A 15,165-nucleotide genomic window follows, 5' to 3' on the forward strand; every position below is an offset into this window, starting at 1 on the left:
TGGAGGTCTTAGCCTCTTTGTTTTAGTATCGTCGTTTCCAAGTTCGTTTCTTCGAAAAGTTTACATTTCCTCGATGTGAGGCTTTGTCAAGTGTCTTTTTGCCGATGCGTCAAAATAGTAATCTTTTTGAAATCAGTTCTCTAGGCAAATTCATGTTACATGTTACATAGAATCGTATCTAATTTGATAAAAGATAAAATAGGACCACTTTTTTTCCCCCGGACTGTGAGTCATTTGAAGTATTCGGTCGGTTTTTGATGAAATTTTTTTAGAATTCGGTTTCTATTCATATAATAATTAATTTGAACGACTTTTTAATAATTTCTGCAAGTAATTTTTATATTTCGTTAATTTCAGTAGCGGTTTTGCCAGATTCACTAAGTTGATAAGTGAAGGTCCTTTTTATACCCTTGCAGAGCAAAAGGGTATTATAATTTCAGTCAGAAGTTTGGAACGCAGTGAAGGAGACACCTCAGACCCCATAAAGTATATATTTTCTTGATCAGCATCACGAGCAGAGTCGGAATACGTCTGTACGTCTGTACGTCTGTACGTCTGTCCGTCTGTCCGTCTGTCTGTCTGTCCGTCTGTCTGTTTCTATGTAAACTAGTCTCTCAGTTTTAAAGCTATCTTGCTGAAACTTTCCCAAAAGGTGTTTAGTTATTGCACGCAGTATATAAGTCGGAACGAGCCGGATCGGCCGACTATATCGGATAGCTCTCATACGAGAGAATGAAATAAAAAATTCTTACGCCGTTGTTTTTTATCAGATCGACTTGAATTCTTCAAGATGGAGTTTTCTAACTATTATTGAATTTCGGTTTAAATTTTATCAAAATCGGATAACTCTATCATATAGCTGCCAAAGGAGAATTAATGGAAATAAATTTGATAAAATCGTTGTTTTTTAACCCACAAGCATGATTTTTTGAATATTAAGTTTTTTTAACAACCCTTATATTGAGAAAAAATTTCATAAAAATCGGACAACTATATCTTATAGCTGCCATAGGAAAGATCGAAAAATCTATATAGAAATACCGGAAATAAAATTATAACATAGTTGGTTTTTATTAGATAAGCATGATTTTTGGAATATAAAGTTTTCTAACGACTCTTGAATTACGAATTAAATTTGATCAAAATCGGACAACTATATCATATAGCTCCCATATGATCTATAGTCGAAAATATGGAAAATGAATAGAAAAATCGTCTTAGCTTCGATGTTGTTTATTTTGTGTATTTTGTTCGACATATTTGATGACTGCAAGGGTATATAAGCTTCGGCTTGCCGAAGCTAGCTTCATTTCTTGTTTTAAGAGTACAATGTATCACGTGTCCAATTTTTTTTTACAAAATTGTTTCAATTGAAATTCATTTTTGATAAACATACACCAGAAAATTAGTATTAAATCTTTACCCTTTGAAAATTACGTGTAATACCAATGTGTGCTTTTAAGTGGCCACACCAAAGACTGATGTGTTATAAAAAAAAACAATGAAAAATGTAACAAAATTTTTTTTGGCACAATTTGATAAGCAAAAGTACGGAATATATAAGACCTCAAATAAACCAAAGAAATAACTTAAGAAATAACTTAAAGAAAACTTTTATTTGTACATTTGTGTAATTTATCTGTCCATGGCTGTACTTGTATCAAGAAAGGAAGTTAGCTTCGGCGAACCAATGCTTATATACCCTTGCAGTCATTAAATATGTCTAACAAAATACATAAAGTCAAAAATCATCGAAGCTATGATATCTTTTCTATTATTATAATTTTGTAAATCTTCGACGATTGTTTATATGACAGCTATATGATATAGTCGTCCGATTTTTATGAAATTTAATTTGAAGTTAAAGAGACATTATAAAAGTCATTCAAAAATTATTTTTGTCTGACGGAAAACAATAATGTAATAATTTTATATCCGATAACTTCCGTTAATTCTGTATGAATTTTTTTTATCTTTCCTATGGCATATATATGATGGTTGTCCGATTTTTACCAAATTTTTTTCTTGATTCAAAAATATTTAAAAAACCTAATGTTCTAAAAATCATGATCTTGGGATAAAAAATCAACTACGTTATCATTCTTTTCCCATTACTTATATATGTACCTATATACTTTTTGATCTTTCCTATGACAACTATATGAAAGAATTATCCGATTTTGATAATATTTAGTTTGAAATTCAATAGCAGCTAAAAAACACCATCTGAAAGAAATCATGTCGATACTATCAAAAACAACGGCGTAATCAACGGCGTATGGGAGCTATCCGATATAATCCGCTCCGACTTTTGCACAGTGAGCAATAACAACTTGAATTTCGAATTGAATTTCATAAAAATCGGACGACAATATCATGTAGCTGCCATCGCCGACTTAATTCCCCGATTTTTTTTACATTGGTCGGCCGCCCAAAATTTCAAGTTCTTTTTTAGAAAATATATATTTTAATGAACATTCAAGAAACTACTGACTCTCATCTTCCTCACTGGTAGGAGTTGCATATGGTTCCAGTGAAGACATTACTGAATAACGTCTCGATGAGGCTCGATCGACGAGTCTCGCGGAAATGAACTTCAGGTTTTCATCGATTCCCACAAAGTAAGTGGGGATGTTTCCGCGACCCTTAACGAAGGTCAAGCCACGGTAAGTGCAGTGGATGTCGAACTCCTGGAGGACCTTGGCGGACTCCTCGGTAACCTGGATGTGACCTGGCAGACCGGTTGATTCCATTCGAGAGGCCATGTTGACCGGGTTCCCCCAGATGTCGTAATGAGGCTGCGAGGCACCCACTACTCCGGCCATTATCTCTCCGCTGGAAATCCCGATGCAGATCTCTCCACTCGCCAAATCCCGGTCGAAGTGGAAATCCGAGTAGGCCTTGTTGCACACCGACAGGGTTCGCATCAGGTCCAGGGCGAACGAGGTCATAATGAAGACCACCTCATCGTGGTTGGACTCGGTCTCTTTGTTATCAAGGGACGATCTCTGGTTTAGAACCCGTTCCACTGGAAAAAAAATTTAATCAGGTATTGTTATTTAAATACTAATAAGATGTGTAATTCGTGAAAATATTTATGTAATATATATGTATATTATTATCTTCATAGTTTTCTAGGCACAAATTTTGTTCCGTGGAAAGATTTTAAATCTTATGATAGTCTTCAACTGAATGTATTTTAGCTGTACATTTAACAATGGCGTTCAGTCTTAATACTTACCATCTACATGGAGTGAACTACTGCGTAAATTACTGCTGGCTCTGACTCCTGAAGCTAATGTGAAGTCCAATCCACAAGCGGCCATATAAGTGCAACCGACGACCTTAATTTTCTCAACAACATAATATTCTTTGTAGACCGACAACTCCAAATCGAAAAAACTCATGAAGGATGTTTACAAGATGTTAATATATATTTTGTCTTACCAGTTTGTCAAACTCTGTAATGATATCGTTAAGAATTCTTAGGCTGGGCAAATTCATTTGGAAATTTACAAGCATGGCAAACATAACTGAAACCATTTGATAATTTTCGTAATACAGCTCATGGTGAGCTATGGAATCAAGATACAGGTCGACTAAAGGAAGGAAAGAAAACACTTGTAAGCCAATTATTATGGATTAATATTAAGCAAACTTACCAACATGAGAAGGCAGAATGTTGTTAAGCAGAATTATGATGGATTGGTTTGTAACATCAGCTGCTTTTTGTTTTTTCTGCAAGTCTACGTTAAGCCTGTGGATAACACTAGTTTAATAAACATTTTTTTGAGTACAACTATCATCCTTTTACTCACTTGTAGTTAATTTTTGTGTTGAACTCCGTCTGACGTTCCTTTGCATACATAGTGAGCAGCATCATGCAAACCCGAAAACAATGAGCTACTTCCGCTTGCAAAAACGGAGAAGTGGTGGCGCTGTGCCGGAAAATGAATGCGTACTGGAAAAACACGATCAGCAGGTAGGCCAAGGTTTCGCAACCACTGACTACTATCTTCAGTACGAACGGAATTCGTGCAAAGGTGTAGCTCATGCCGATTATCAAAGAAATCATGTTCGTAAATGCCCACGGATGAAAGCAGAAATCCCGATTCATTTCATAGTGGAATAGCTTGCTGTGAATAACACTCAGCTCAAACTGGTCGCGGTCGCAGTTTATCTAAGGATTGGGAAAGATAAGTAACTTCGTATATAAATAATGATTTCTATGACAGAGGCTTCATGAGGTGTAAATTAATTGAACTGAGTTCTTATAAGCATTTTCTGTTTAAGGCATTATAACAGAAATTAATACCAAAGCCATTTCTTACCATTATTAAAGAGATCACCGAGACGTAGCATATAATGATCAGCAAGTAGGCGGTAATGCGCAGAGTCACACTGTACTGAAGCTTCTCGAACAGGTGGAACACCGTGCAGCTGAATTTGCCGTACACTTTGGATTCCCTGTGTCTATCCTTCCACCAACACACTTTCTTATACCAGGCGATACACAACATGGCAGTCAGCAAGAGAAATGTGAGTAGATCCACCACAATGCAGGCCTCGCAGACAAAGCTGTTGTCCACCACCTGCATGTAGATGAGACAGCAGCAAATTCCCCAGGCCAACAGCATCGAGGCCTTGAAAATGAAGTCGGGCTGCTGTAGGTAACTCCTTTCCAGAGAAGAGTCTTTAAACGCCACACAGAACGTGCCCAAATTGCGTTCGACGCTTTCATCCTCGTTAACACCACGGCGACAGCAAAGCTTTCGAAAGCTGAGAACAGATTTGAATCAATGTTTTTTTTTAAATTGTAATGGATTAAGAAATAGGAAAATTACAATACCCCTTCATAAATCTATTTAAAACCGCTTTAAAGGGAAAAGTGATTAAAGTAAATTGAGAAAGTAAATACACGATTATTGTTATTTTATTTAAGGGCACATATAAGAAATAATTGTTGATCAACTTATATAGCTTACTTGAAGCCACCGACTGGCATTTTTCGGAACTCCTCACGAAGCTCATCCGACATTGAGGAAGGAGCGGCCGTTTGTTCCCGTTGTATCTCTATATACGTGATATCAAGGTTCGATTCCGACAAGACGGTTTGAATGGAACCTCGGGATACAGTTCCAGTGATAAGATATGTGCTCATCGACTTCAGCAGGTTGTCCTTTCGAGCCATTTCAGTGCCTGGATATATCACATAGTCAGCAATATTCAAGTAGGCAAGAGTGCGCCCACTAACGTGGACCTGACCCGCCTTTCCTGTGGCCTCTAAACGACTGGCGATGTCAACATCAGCACCTTGAAATGTGAATAATACATAGGAATAGAATACGATTTCGTAACAGATTATGGGATAGTCGCACCCCAAATATCGAGCTGCAGCTTCGCTTCGCCGATCACACCTGCAATTAAAGAACCTGAGTGGACTCCTATGCGCATATCGATATCCAATCCGCTTTCCGTCCTGAAAACCCAAAACACTTTTCAGTGATCTACTATATTTTGTTATAAGGTATGAAACATACCTCACCTCCTGGATGTTCGCAATCATTGATATGCCCAACGACACCGCCATCTTGGCGTGATCAGGATCTGGTGTCGTTAATCCTGCCACACAATAATAGCAGTCGCCTAGGAATTTAATACGCTGCACCTTGAAGTGGGAGGCTGCCATGTCGAATCTTCCGTAGAGGTCGTGCAGGACTCTCACCAGACTCTGAACTGTCAAGGTTGTGGTCAAGTGGGTGTAGTTGACCACGTCCGCGTACAGGATACTGACATCGGGATGAATCTGGATGGGCATAAAGGTGTCACTCTTACGCCGGCGACCCATGGAGAAGCGTTCGGGCGCATTTTCCGACTGCCTGATCTTGCTTTTGATGCTGTCCTGGATGGGCTTTGCGATCTGGGGCGGCAGGATGGTGTCCAGGAGCATCGATTCCTGGAGCAGGGCGTTCCGCAACCACACTTCCTCCTTGATGAACTGGTGGCGATCGAGGAAGGAGGCGCGCACCAAGATGTCGTTCATAATCCGGAAGAAGATGCCCATCATGTTGAAGCCCACATTGTGCAGTATATCAGCGGCTAGATTCTCGTAGCCACTGGTTTCGCGCTCAAACGAAGGGTGTTTGATCAAGTTGCGTACGAAGTAGCCCACGTAAATAAGGCTTACTGAGGTGGCCAACAAAGCAGCTCCCGTAATTGACGGAATTGGCAGAAACATGTAAATCATGCAAAGCACAAACACGTCAAATGAGGTATTTAGAGGCCAGTGGGAATTGTTCTTGTGATATTGGACATATGCTATGTCTGGAGAAAAACAGCATTCAGCATAGAGTATGCCGATAATACCACTATTATTTCTGAGACTCACCATTAAATGTCACGGCATAAGCCGCCAAAACTGAGGTGAGAACCATTACCCACCGGTGGCGCGTTACGAAACTTTCGAAGAAGTTGACACTTAATATTGAACACACCATAACCAGATGACTAGCAGCAGAAACTGTATTTATGGACATTAAACTTGTATTCTGCGAAAAAAATATTTCTAAAAATGTTAATTTGTTAAACTGAGATGTCTCACCTCGACACAAAGCCACGCGATTAACTCCATACCCAGTGTCACCAGTATAAACAGGGGGTAGAATACGGTGAGAGAGCTTATCATCAGACGGATCTGATATCTCCTGTACTCCTCCTCCAAATTCAGCTCTTTGCATTTTGCCTATTTGTGGTTTATTTAGATTTTGTAAGTGATAAATTTGACGAATTTCCTACCTCCAAGTAGCTTTGCTCCCAGACGCGCTCGTTGGAATAGTCGAGATGGCACCGCCTAGGTTTCTTCAAGTATTCCCGTTTGTAGAATGTCTTACTGTTCATATTGAATAGATGTTTTTTATCGGTTGTATAGTCTTGAACGTCCGATGCTCACAAGGGCTGAGCCTGCTTTGCCTCAACATTTTTGTAAACCTTTGAATATTATTTTTCTATGGTTGCTAAATTGAAAGAAATTCAACATTTATATTAAACAAGTTATTGTAATCTTGGCAAGGTATTGTAATTAGATTATTCCGTTATAAGGTAAATTCCAGCCTAAGTGCTAGAAAAAATCATCGAAGGAGTCTACGCACAACCGCACTCCAGGACTCCTCTAAATACTACGTACCAGCTCGTGGCGTTGCCCATATCCTGACCTAGCACCTTTCAGATCCCAGCGATACAAATCCACAACACAATTGACTTGTCCGGCGTTCGAAGTCTCGACTTTGCGGTCGTGATCCTGCTGAACCGTCCTTTTGCTTTGACTTCAATTGGCTTTCACACGCGTTGATACTCGTTTATATAATTGTTTAAGTTATATGTATATGTAGTTTCATTTGACCTTCCTTGACAAAACCGTCCTCCGTGGCTATGCCAACCTAACGGTTGGTTGGATGGCGTTACGCCCTCTTAATAACATGCGCTAGATCCGTTATTCTTTTCCGTGTAATTGGGTTCAAGGTCCAACGATGTCCCGTTAGTTCACGGCGCATTCTCTTTGTGCGAATCCAAAGTCCGTCAATTTACTGTTCGACCTGAATGGCACCGTTATTTCGCGGTCTCCGCTCTGCGCCAGTCCAAGTTTCAAAATTTCCCGTTCTCCCTGGTTGACTTTGACCTCTTCGGCATTCCAGTCTCCCTCGTTGTTGCTAAGCTCTACTCACCTGCACCTCAAATTGTGGGGATTTTAAAACTCCTCACAACCACCATCAACTTCTCAACAATTAGTGTGGAGGACAGTTGGAGGTAGTTGACCACATCTGCGCTTCTCTTTGATATATGATACTGATGATTCAGAAAGGACGATCATAAAGTGAACCGTGTTGTTCATTATTATTATTAGGGGGGGGGAAAGGTTACCTCGACCCAACTGGATCTATTGTACCCCTATCTGAGCTTAGAGCTTACCCATCAACCCGGCTCCTTTGATAAGGTTAAGGAGCTTTATCGGGTCGATGCTTCCAGAGGTCCCAAGTGTAAGGAACCTGGACCCGAGGGTTCTGCTCCTCAGGCTACTTAGTGCTGGGTAATCTGATATTATGTGTAGGGAGGTTTCATCCTCGCTATCACAGAATCTGCATGTTTTACTGTTTGTAATCCCTATATTGTAGCAGGATGGCTACGTAGATATATATGTATGTATGTGTAAATGGTTATATTATTTGTAAGTGCGCATTATTGTAAAGTAGCTTTAAGTATAACGGGGAAGATCGTGTGTATTAATAAGAAATAGCATATGCAGCTGCATGTTTTCTGTGATCTGGCTCTCACTCTCTTGCGCTCTTGCCTCTCGCTAAAACGAGGGTTGATTGGGATCGCAAGAGTCGAGAGGAGTTCAGTCGAACACCAGGAGTTGAGCCATCGAGAACTTAAAAAAGTAAAATAAAGAATATTAAAATTGAACTTGACTGTGTTGGTGTTTTACTGGGATATACATTCACATCCCTACAAAATCAGAAGTGGGCCGATCACGAGCTAATATTAAAGAGAAAAACATTAAATAAAATAAAAAAATGAATTTTGACAATACATCAATTGCACAACTAAAAAAGTGGTTAAGTGTATTAGACTTGCCAACAACGGGTTCAAAGCGAGAACTTATTTTGCGTTTAAATAATTCGCAAAAAGAAATGCAAAAGAAATTTGAAAGTTTGAAAAATGGAGAAGATGGAAACGAAGATAATGAGGATGATGGTGAAATCGAAAATACAGAGGACAGTTACGAAGAAGCTGACGAAGATGGAGATGGTGCAAATTTCAAGGAAAAAGACGGAGAAGAAGACGAAGATGGCGATAACAACGGCAGAAAAGGCGGAGAAGAAGACGAAGATGGCGATAACAACGGCAGAAAAGGCGGAGAAGAAGACGAAGATGGCGATAACAACGGCAGAAAAGGCGGCGAAGAAGACGAAGACGGCGATAATAACGATGGAAAAGGCGGCAAAATTTACGAAGACGGCGACAACGGAGAACTTGGAGAAGAGAAGGAGATAAAGAATTCCAGTCAGATTTTAGACATTTCGTTGCGAATGGCAACAGAAGTTTTAAACGAATTTTCGGGAGAAACCTGTGCTCGAAAATGGATTACGCAGATGTTTAATATTGGAAGTATTTATGGTGTTAGTGGACAATACATAAAAATGCTTATGATTAGCAAAATTAAAGGCAAAGCTAAGTTATGGCTGCATGCAAATCCTGGACGCATACTATTACCGATGGAGGACCTGATTGATGACCTGATCGGAATGTTTGGCGAGAAAGCATCCAAGTTAGAAACAAGGCGCAAATTTGAAGAACGGAAGTGGAGTGCTGGAGAAAGTTTTGGAAGTTATGTTGATGACAAGGTGATGCTGGCTCAGGGCATAAATGTAGACGCTGAAGAACTACTGAGCGTAGTCATCGAGGGCATTCCCAACATAGGGCTGCGTATTCAGGCACAAATTCAATGCTTTGACGATGTTAAGCAGTTGAAACGTGCATTTGCTGATGTTGGATTACCCAAACCGTACGGAGCTAAGAAGGAGGCGACTTCGTTGCAGAGCAAGGACGACAATATTATGCGCTGCTTTAACTGCAACGCTAGAGGACACTGGGCGAAGGACTGCAGGAAACCAAAGCGGGAGAAAGGATCGTGCTACGCATGCGGTGAGATGGGGCACTTTGTGGCGCAGTGCCTGAAGAACAAAACTAAAGGTGTGGGCGACAACAATTATGTAAGAAATTTTGAAATTAATTTTATGAATAGTTCTAATAGTAAATTGAGTACAGAATGCCTCATAGATACAGGAAGCCCAATTTCGTTTATCAAAATTTCAAAAGTACCGAAAGATGTTTGCAAGTTACCAGTTTTAAGTTTATATCATGGATTAAACAAAAGTTATTTGAAACGTATGGAAAAATATTATGTTATGTCTTAAAGAATTTAAATAAAATACATTTTCATTTGGTTATTGTGGCAAACAAATCTATGAGTCATGATGTAATCCTAGGTAGAGATTTTATGGAAGCATGCGATTTAAAATTGAATCTGGACACTTTGAAAATGGTTACGTTGGAGAAAGTTGAAAAGCAGATAGTTAGTAATGTTAGAAATAAAAAGTCAGATAGTTAGTGATGTTAGTAGTAAAAATCAGATAGTTAGAAATAATTTAAGTAAAATTGGAGAAGAAAATTATTTAGTTAGTGATGTTAGAAGAATTATGAATGGGGAAAACGTTAGTAATCAAAATTACACTATGGACGAGATTATGTTAGAAAATACTAAGGAATTGGAAATAAATATAGTGGAAAAGGAATTATTTAATATTAATATAGAAGATAAATCTATTGAATATGAAATTGGAAATCAAGTGGACTATAATGTTAGGCGACATTTTATCAAAATGGTAGAACGTTGTTATGTAAATAAAGAAAGGCCAAAGGAACCAGAGATTAGATGTGAAATAAAACTGAGGTTGGAAGATTCGAAACCCTTTAGTTGTTCGCCCAGACGATTAGCTTACACAGAAAAAGAAAAATTGCAGATCATATTAGATGAATATTTAGAGAAAGGAATTATTAGACCCAGTGAATCGGAGTATGCATCTCCAATAGTGTTAGTGAAAAAGAAATCAGGAGATCAAGGTTATGTGTGGATTATAGGAAGCTTAATAAGACAATGATTAAAGATAATTATCCTCTACCGTTAATAGATGATTTATTAGATAAGTTAGTAAATAAAAAAATATTTTCAAAATTAGATCTTAAGCATGGATACTTTCATGTGTTTGTTGAAAAGGAATCAATTAAATACACCTCATTTATGACGCCGTTAGGACAATTTGAGTTTATGCGGATGCCAATGGGGCTTAAAAATGCCCCGGCGGTTTTTCAAAGGTTTATCAATAAAATATTTGCAGATATGATAAGGGAAGACAAGGTAGTTATTTATATGGACGACATTATGATTGCGAGTAAAGAAATACAGGAACATTTGGATGTACTACAGGAGGTTTTTGACAGATTAGCAAGGAACAAACCAGAGTTAAGAATGGATAAGTGTGAATTTTTGCAAGAAAGTAAAGAATATTTAGGCTTTGTAGTAACGGGCAAAGGAATAAAGGCTAATGACAAGGGAATAGATGCTATTAGAGATTTTCCAGTTCCTGTTAAGGTACATGGAGTTAGAAGTTTTCTCGGATTGTGTTCGTATTTTAGAAGATTTATTAAGGGGCACAACTAGTGTGAAGTTTTAAAAAAATTAAAAAAATTTTTTTTTCATATTTCGGTAGAAAACACCTTTAAAAATAACATATTAAAATTTAAAATCGATATCTCAAATAGTTTTTGAGTTATAACAATTTAAAGAGCAGCCGCTCTCATAACAGTGCAAGCGATCATTTTATCTTTAAGCGCGTTTTTCTCGAAACAACATTTTACAAATTTGCTGCAGTGATAACTCAAAAACTAGTGATCCGATCACTACCAAATTTTTTTTACATGTTCTTTATATAGTTTTACGTACCATGAACTATCGGTTTTTTGTTCCGATCAAAAATCGAATTTTGGCAGGCCAAAAACGACCAAAATTTTGGCTAAAATTCGATTTTTTTTTTTTAAACGCTGCCATTTTGTCATTTTTTGATATTTTTTTTTTATCGTAGTTCATGGTATGGAAAATATTATCTAGTTTAACGAGAATTTTTCATTTTTTGATTTTGTCCACGGAGAGGGCCGGAATCACTGCAGCAGTTAAGGCATTTTTTTTTTTAGCGCCGTTGGAGATCGACTATAACTTAAAAAATATTTAACTTTTTTCTTTAAAAATTTCACTATACATTCTTAAAACATGTATAAATATATTCTGAAAATTTGAAAAGAATTGATCAAGTAGTTTTTTTTATAAAAATTCCCAAAAATCACCATTTTTTAGGCCGTCACACTAGTTGTGCCCCTTAAGGACTTTTCGACGATCGCCAAACCTTTGTATGATTTATTGAAGAAAGACAAAGAATTTAGTTTTGAAGACAAGGAGTTACAATGTTTTGAGATCCTTAAGAAAAAGTTAGTCGAAGCACCAGTGTTAGGTTTGTATTATTATAAAGATGATATAGAGTTGCATACAGATGCAAGTGCACAAGGATTTGGGGCAGTATTATTACAAAGGAAAGAGGATAAAAAGCTGCATCCTATATTTTATTTTTCGAAAGCTACAACAAAGGACGAGGCGAAATATCATAGTTTTGAGTTGGAAACGTTAGCCATAATATACGCGCTAAGAAGATTTAGAATTTACGTACAAGGCAAACGTTTTAAAATTGTTACGGATTGTAATTCATTGACATTAACGTTAAATAGAATAGAATTAAACCCCCGTATTGCCAGGTGGGCATTAGAACTGCTTGAATACGATTTTGAATTAATACATAAGGCGGGCAAGCATATGCAGCATGTAGATGCGTTAAGTAGGAACACAAATATTCTAATAGTAGAAACAAATAGTTTCGAAGACAATTTAGTTATATGTCAAGCAAAAGATGAGAAATTAAAAGAAGTTAGAAAAAGATTAGAAAAAGCTGAAGACAAGATGTTCGAGATGAGAAATGGGGTAGTTTATAGGAAAGCAAATGATGGAAGATTACTGTTTTGTGTGCCACGAGAGATGGAAGAAAAAGTTTTGTACAAATACCATAATGAATTAGGTCACTTAGGAAGAGATAAAGTAATGGATGCAATTGTTAGAACGTATTGGTTTTCGAATATAAAAGAAAAAGTTGTTAGGCATATAGATAATTGTTTAAGATGTGTAGCGTTTTCACCAAAGTCTGGGAAAGGAGAAGGATTCCTTCACAGCATTCCAAAAGGAAATGTACCATTTGAAATAATACACATTGATCATTACGGTCCTGTGGACTCTGGAAGGTTAAAGAAACATCTTTTTATAGTTATAGATGGATTTACTAAATATGTTAGGTTATATCCAACAAAGACGACGAATACGAAAGAAGTTATTGTAGCGTTAAAGGATTATTTTAGATCATACAGCAGGCCAGTATGTATTGTGTCGGATAGGGGAAGTTGTTTTACATCAGAGGATTTTACAAAGTTTTTAGAAGAGTACAATATTAAACATGTAAAAATTGCGACTGGTTCCCCTCAAGCAAATGGACAGGTGGAAAGAGTTAATAGAATATTAGGACCAATGATAGCAAAATTAGCGGATAATGAAAAGGGACTACACTGGGATACAGTTATTGAAGACGTTGAATTTTCGTTGAATAACACAAAACAAAGAAGTATTGCACAAATTCCAAGTAGAATGTTGTTTGGTATTGAACAGAAGGGAAAGATTATCGACGAATTAAGACAGAAGTTAGAAGAGTTAGATACAGTTAGAGACGTTATTGAAGTTAGGCAACTAGACGATATTAGGAAAAAGGGATCAGAAGCGCAAAGGAAAGTACAAAATGACAACGAAAGAAGATATAATGAAAAGAAAAATATGAGTTCAGAGTACAAAGTTGGAGATTATATTATGGTCAAGAACTTTGATTGTTCAGTTGGAGTAGCAAGGAAGTTAATACCAAAGCACAAAGGTCCATATGTTATAGATAAAGTCTTAAGAAATGATAGATATTTAATTAAAGATGTCGAAGGATTTCAATTATCACGAAAGCCATATCAAGGTGTCTGGAGTAGTCAAAATATTAAACATTGGATAGGAAAGCGATAATGTAACTTAATTTATTGTAATTAATTGTAAAATAACATAAGATCAGGGGATCTTAAAGGGTCAGGACGGCCGAATTGTAGCAGGATGGCTACGTAGATATATATGTATGTATGTGTAAATGGTTATATTATTTGTAAGTGCGCATTATTGTAAAGTAGCTTTAAGTATAACGGGGAAGATCGTGTGTATTAATAAGAAATAGCATATGCAGCTGCCTGTTTTCTGTGATCTGGCTCTCACTCTCTTGCGCTCTTGCCTCTCGCTAAAACGAGGGTTGATTGGGATCGCAAGAGTCGAGAGGAGTTCAGTCGAACACCAGGAGTTGAGCCATCGAGAACTTAAAAAGTAAAATAAAGAATATTAAAAGTGAACTTGACTGTGTTGGTGTTTTACTGGGATATACATTCACATCCCTACAATATTAAATAGGTGTCTCCTTAGTTTGCAGTGTCCGGTTAGTAAGCCGGTAACTATCCTAAGTGAACTCTTCCCTAGTTGTATTTAAACCTCTTCATGTCATAATTGACGATGAGGGTTTTGGCTTGTCTTTGGCCTGTGGTGTTTTCCCAGCAGGCTTGCTCATATGTACCTCTTCTGTTCTTAGGTAATCTTTGACTGTGTGTCTGCCTATGCCACAGTAAGGCTCGGGTCCTATAAGGGGTCGTTCCGCCCCTAGTTTTGCCAGCCTGTCGGCTAGTTCATTCCCGGATATGTCTTTGTGTCCTGGAATCCATCTTAATGACAGCCTGTTGTTGCTGCCCAGAAGGTTCAGCTTTGTTCTTACTTCTCGAACCAGCTTCGAGGTGATTCTATTGCATAGTGCAGTAATTGCCGCTCGACTGTCCGAGAGGATCGCAATGTCCTTGTTTGTGTACCCACGCTTCATATTGAGCTCTGCACACCGTCCTATGGCGCAAACTTCAGCTTGGAATATGCTGGTGTATTGGCCTAACGATTCATGGTATTTGATTCGTGGTCCTACTACTCCAAGGCCAGTGCCTTGGTGTGTTAAAGAACCGTCCGTATACCATGCTATATTGTGACTCGCCATGGAGTGTACTTGACATGATGAGCAGAGAAATTCTTTTCAAAGATGAATTCTACTGTTATTTCGTCCCTGGGGTGTGAGCTCAGGGAAGGTTCGACTAGTAGTTTTGCTGCATCCCTTGAACTGAGGATGCGGTCACTGCCATTACCACAAGAAGTGATTCTTAGTAGGGTGGCCTTCCGCTGTAACTCTACTACGCAGTGTAGCGGAGTGAGTTCCATGAGAACTTCCAGTGCCGGTCTTTGCAGCCTTTGGAGCTGTGCCTTGCTCGTTTACCCCAGGCTACTGACCCATATGTGAGTATTGGCCTCACAATTACAAGGTATAACTATCTGATAATTTGGGGTGA

At 38.0% G+C, this 15,165-nt stretch overlaps 2 protein-coding genes across 2 annotated transcripts; one reads left to right on the forward strand and one right to left on the reverse strand.

Moving 5' to 3' along the window:
• Positions 1–2,453: 2,453 nt before the first annotated feature.
• Positions 2,454–6,951, reverse strand: LOC122319989 (adenylyl cyclase X E-like). Its single transcript, XM_043207889.1, has 12 exons — positions 6,796–6,951; positions 6,602–6,742; positions 6,389–6,548; positions 5,541–6,324; positions 5,379–5,479; positions 4,986–5,313; positions 4,332–4,779; positions 3,819–4,180; positions 3,663–3,757; positions 3,448–3,599; positions 3,242–3,386; positions 2,454–3,028 (listed from the first exon to the last, which is right to left on the reverse strand). Exons 1-12 carry the CDS (start codon positions 6,895–6,897, stop codon positions 2,487–2,489), a joined length of 3,360 nt encoding a protein of 1,119 aa, XP_043063824.1. The 5' UTR covers positions 6,898–6,951; the 3' UTR covers positions 2,454–2,486.
• A 1,504-nt stretch (positions 6,952–8,455) lies between these two features.
• On the forward strand, positions 8,456–9,843 carry LOC122319990. The gene is made up of 2 exons (XM_043207892.1): positions 8,456–9,770; positions 9,826–9,843. The coding sequence occupies exons 1-2, from the start codon at positions 8,571–8,573 to the stop codon at positions 9,835–9,837; spliced, it is 1,212 nt and encodes a 403-aa protein (XP_043063827.1). The 5' UTR covers positions 8,456–8,570; the 3' UTR covers positions 9,838–9,843.
• Positions 9,844–15,165: the final 5,322 nt, after the last annotated feature.

Source organism: Drosophila ficusphila, unplaced genomic scaffold (genome assembly GCF_018152265.1).
Source record: "Drosophila ficusphila isolate 14025-0441.05 unplaced genomic scaffold, ASM1815226v1 contig_357, whole genome shotgun sequence".
Lineage (NCBI taxonomy): Eukaryota > Metazoa > Arthropoda > Insecta > Diptera > Drosophilidae > Drosophila > Drosophila ficusphila.

Bases quoted from the DNA above. Each gene is read 5' to 3' on its own strand.
- LOC122319989 (XM_043207889.1), bottom strand. From the start codon at position 6,897: ATGAACAGTAAGACATTCTACAAACGGGAATACTTGAAGAAACCTAGG. The intron at 5,480-5,540 runs GTATGTTTCATA...TTGGGTTTTCAG, and splicing joins GCGAACATCCAGGAGGTGAG to GACGGAAAGCGGATTGGATA. The intron at 3,600-3,662 runs GTAAGTTTGCTT...TCCTTCCTTTAG, and splicing joins CATTCTGCCTTCTCATGTTG to TCGACCTGTATCTTGATTCC.
- LOC122319990 (XM_043207892.1), top strand. From the start codon at position 8,571: ATGAATTTTGACAATACATCAATTGCACAACTAAAAAAGTGGTTAAGT.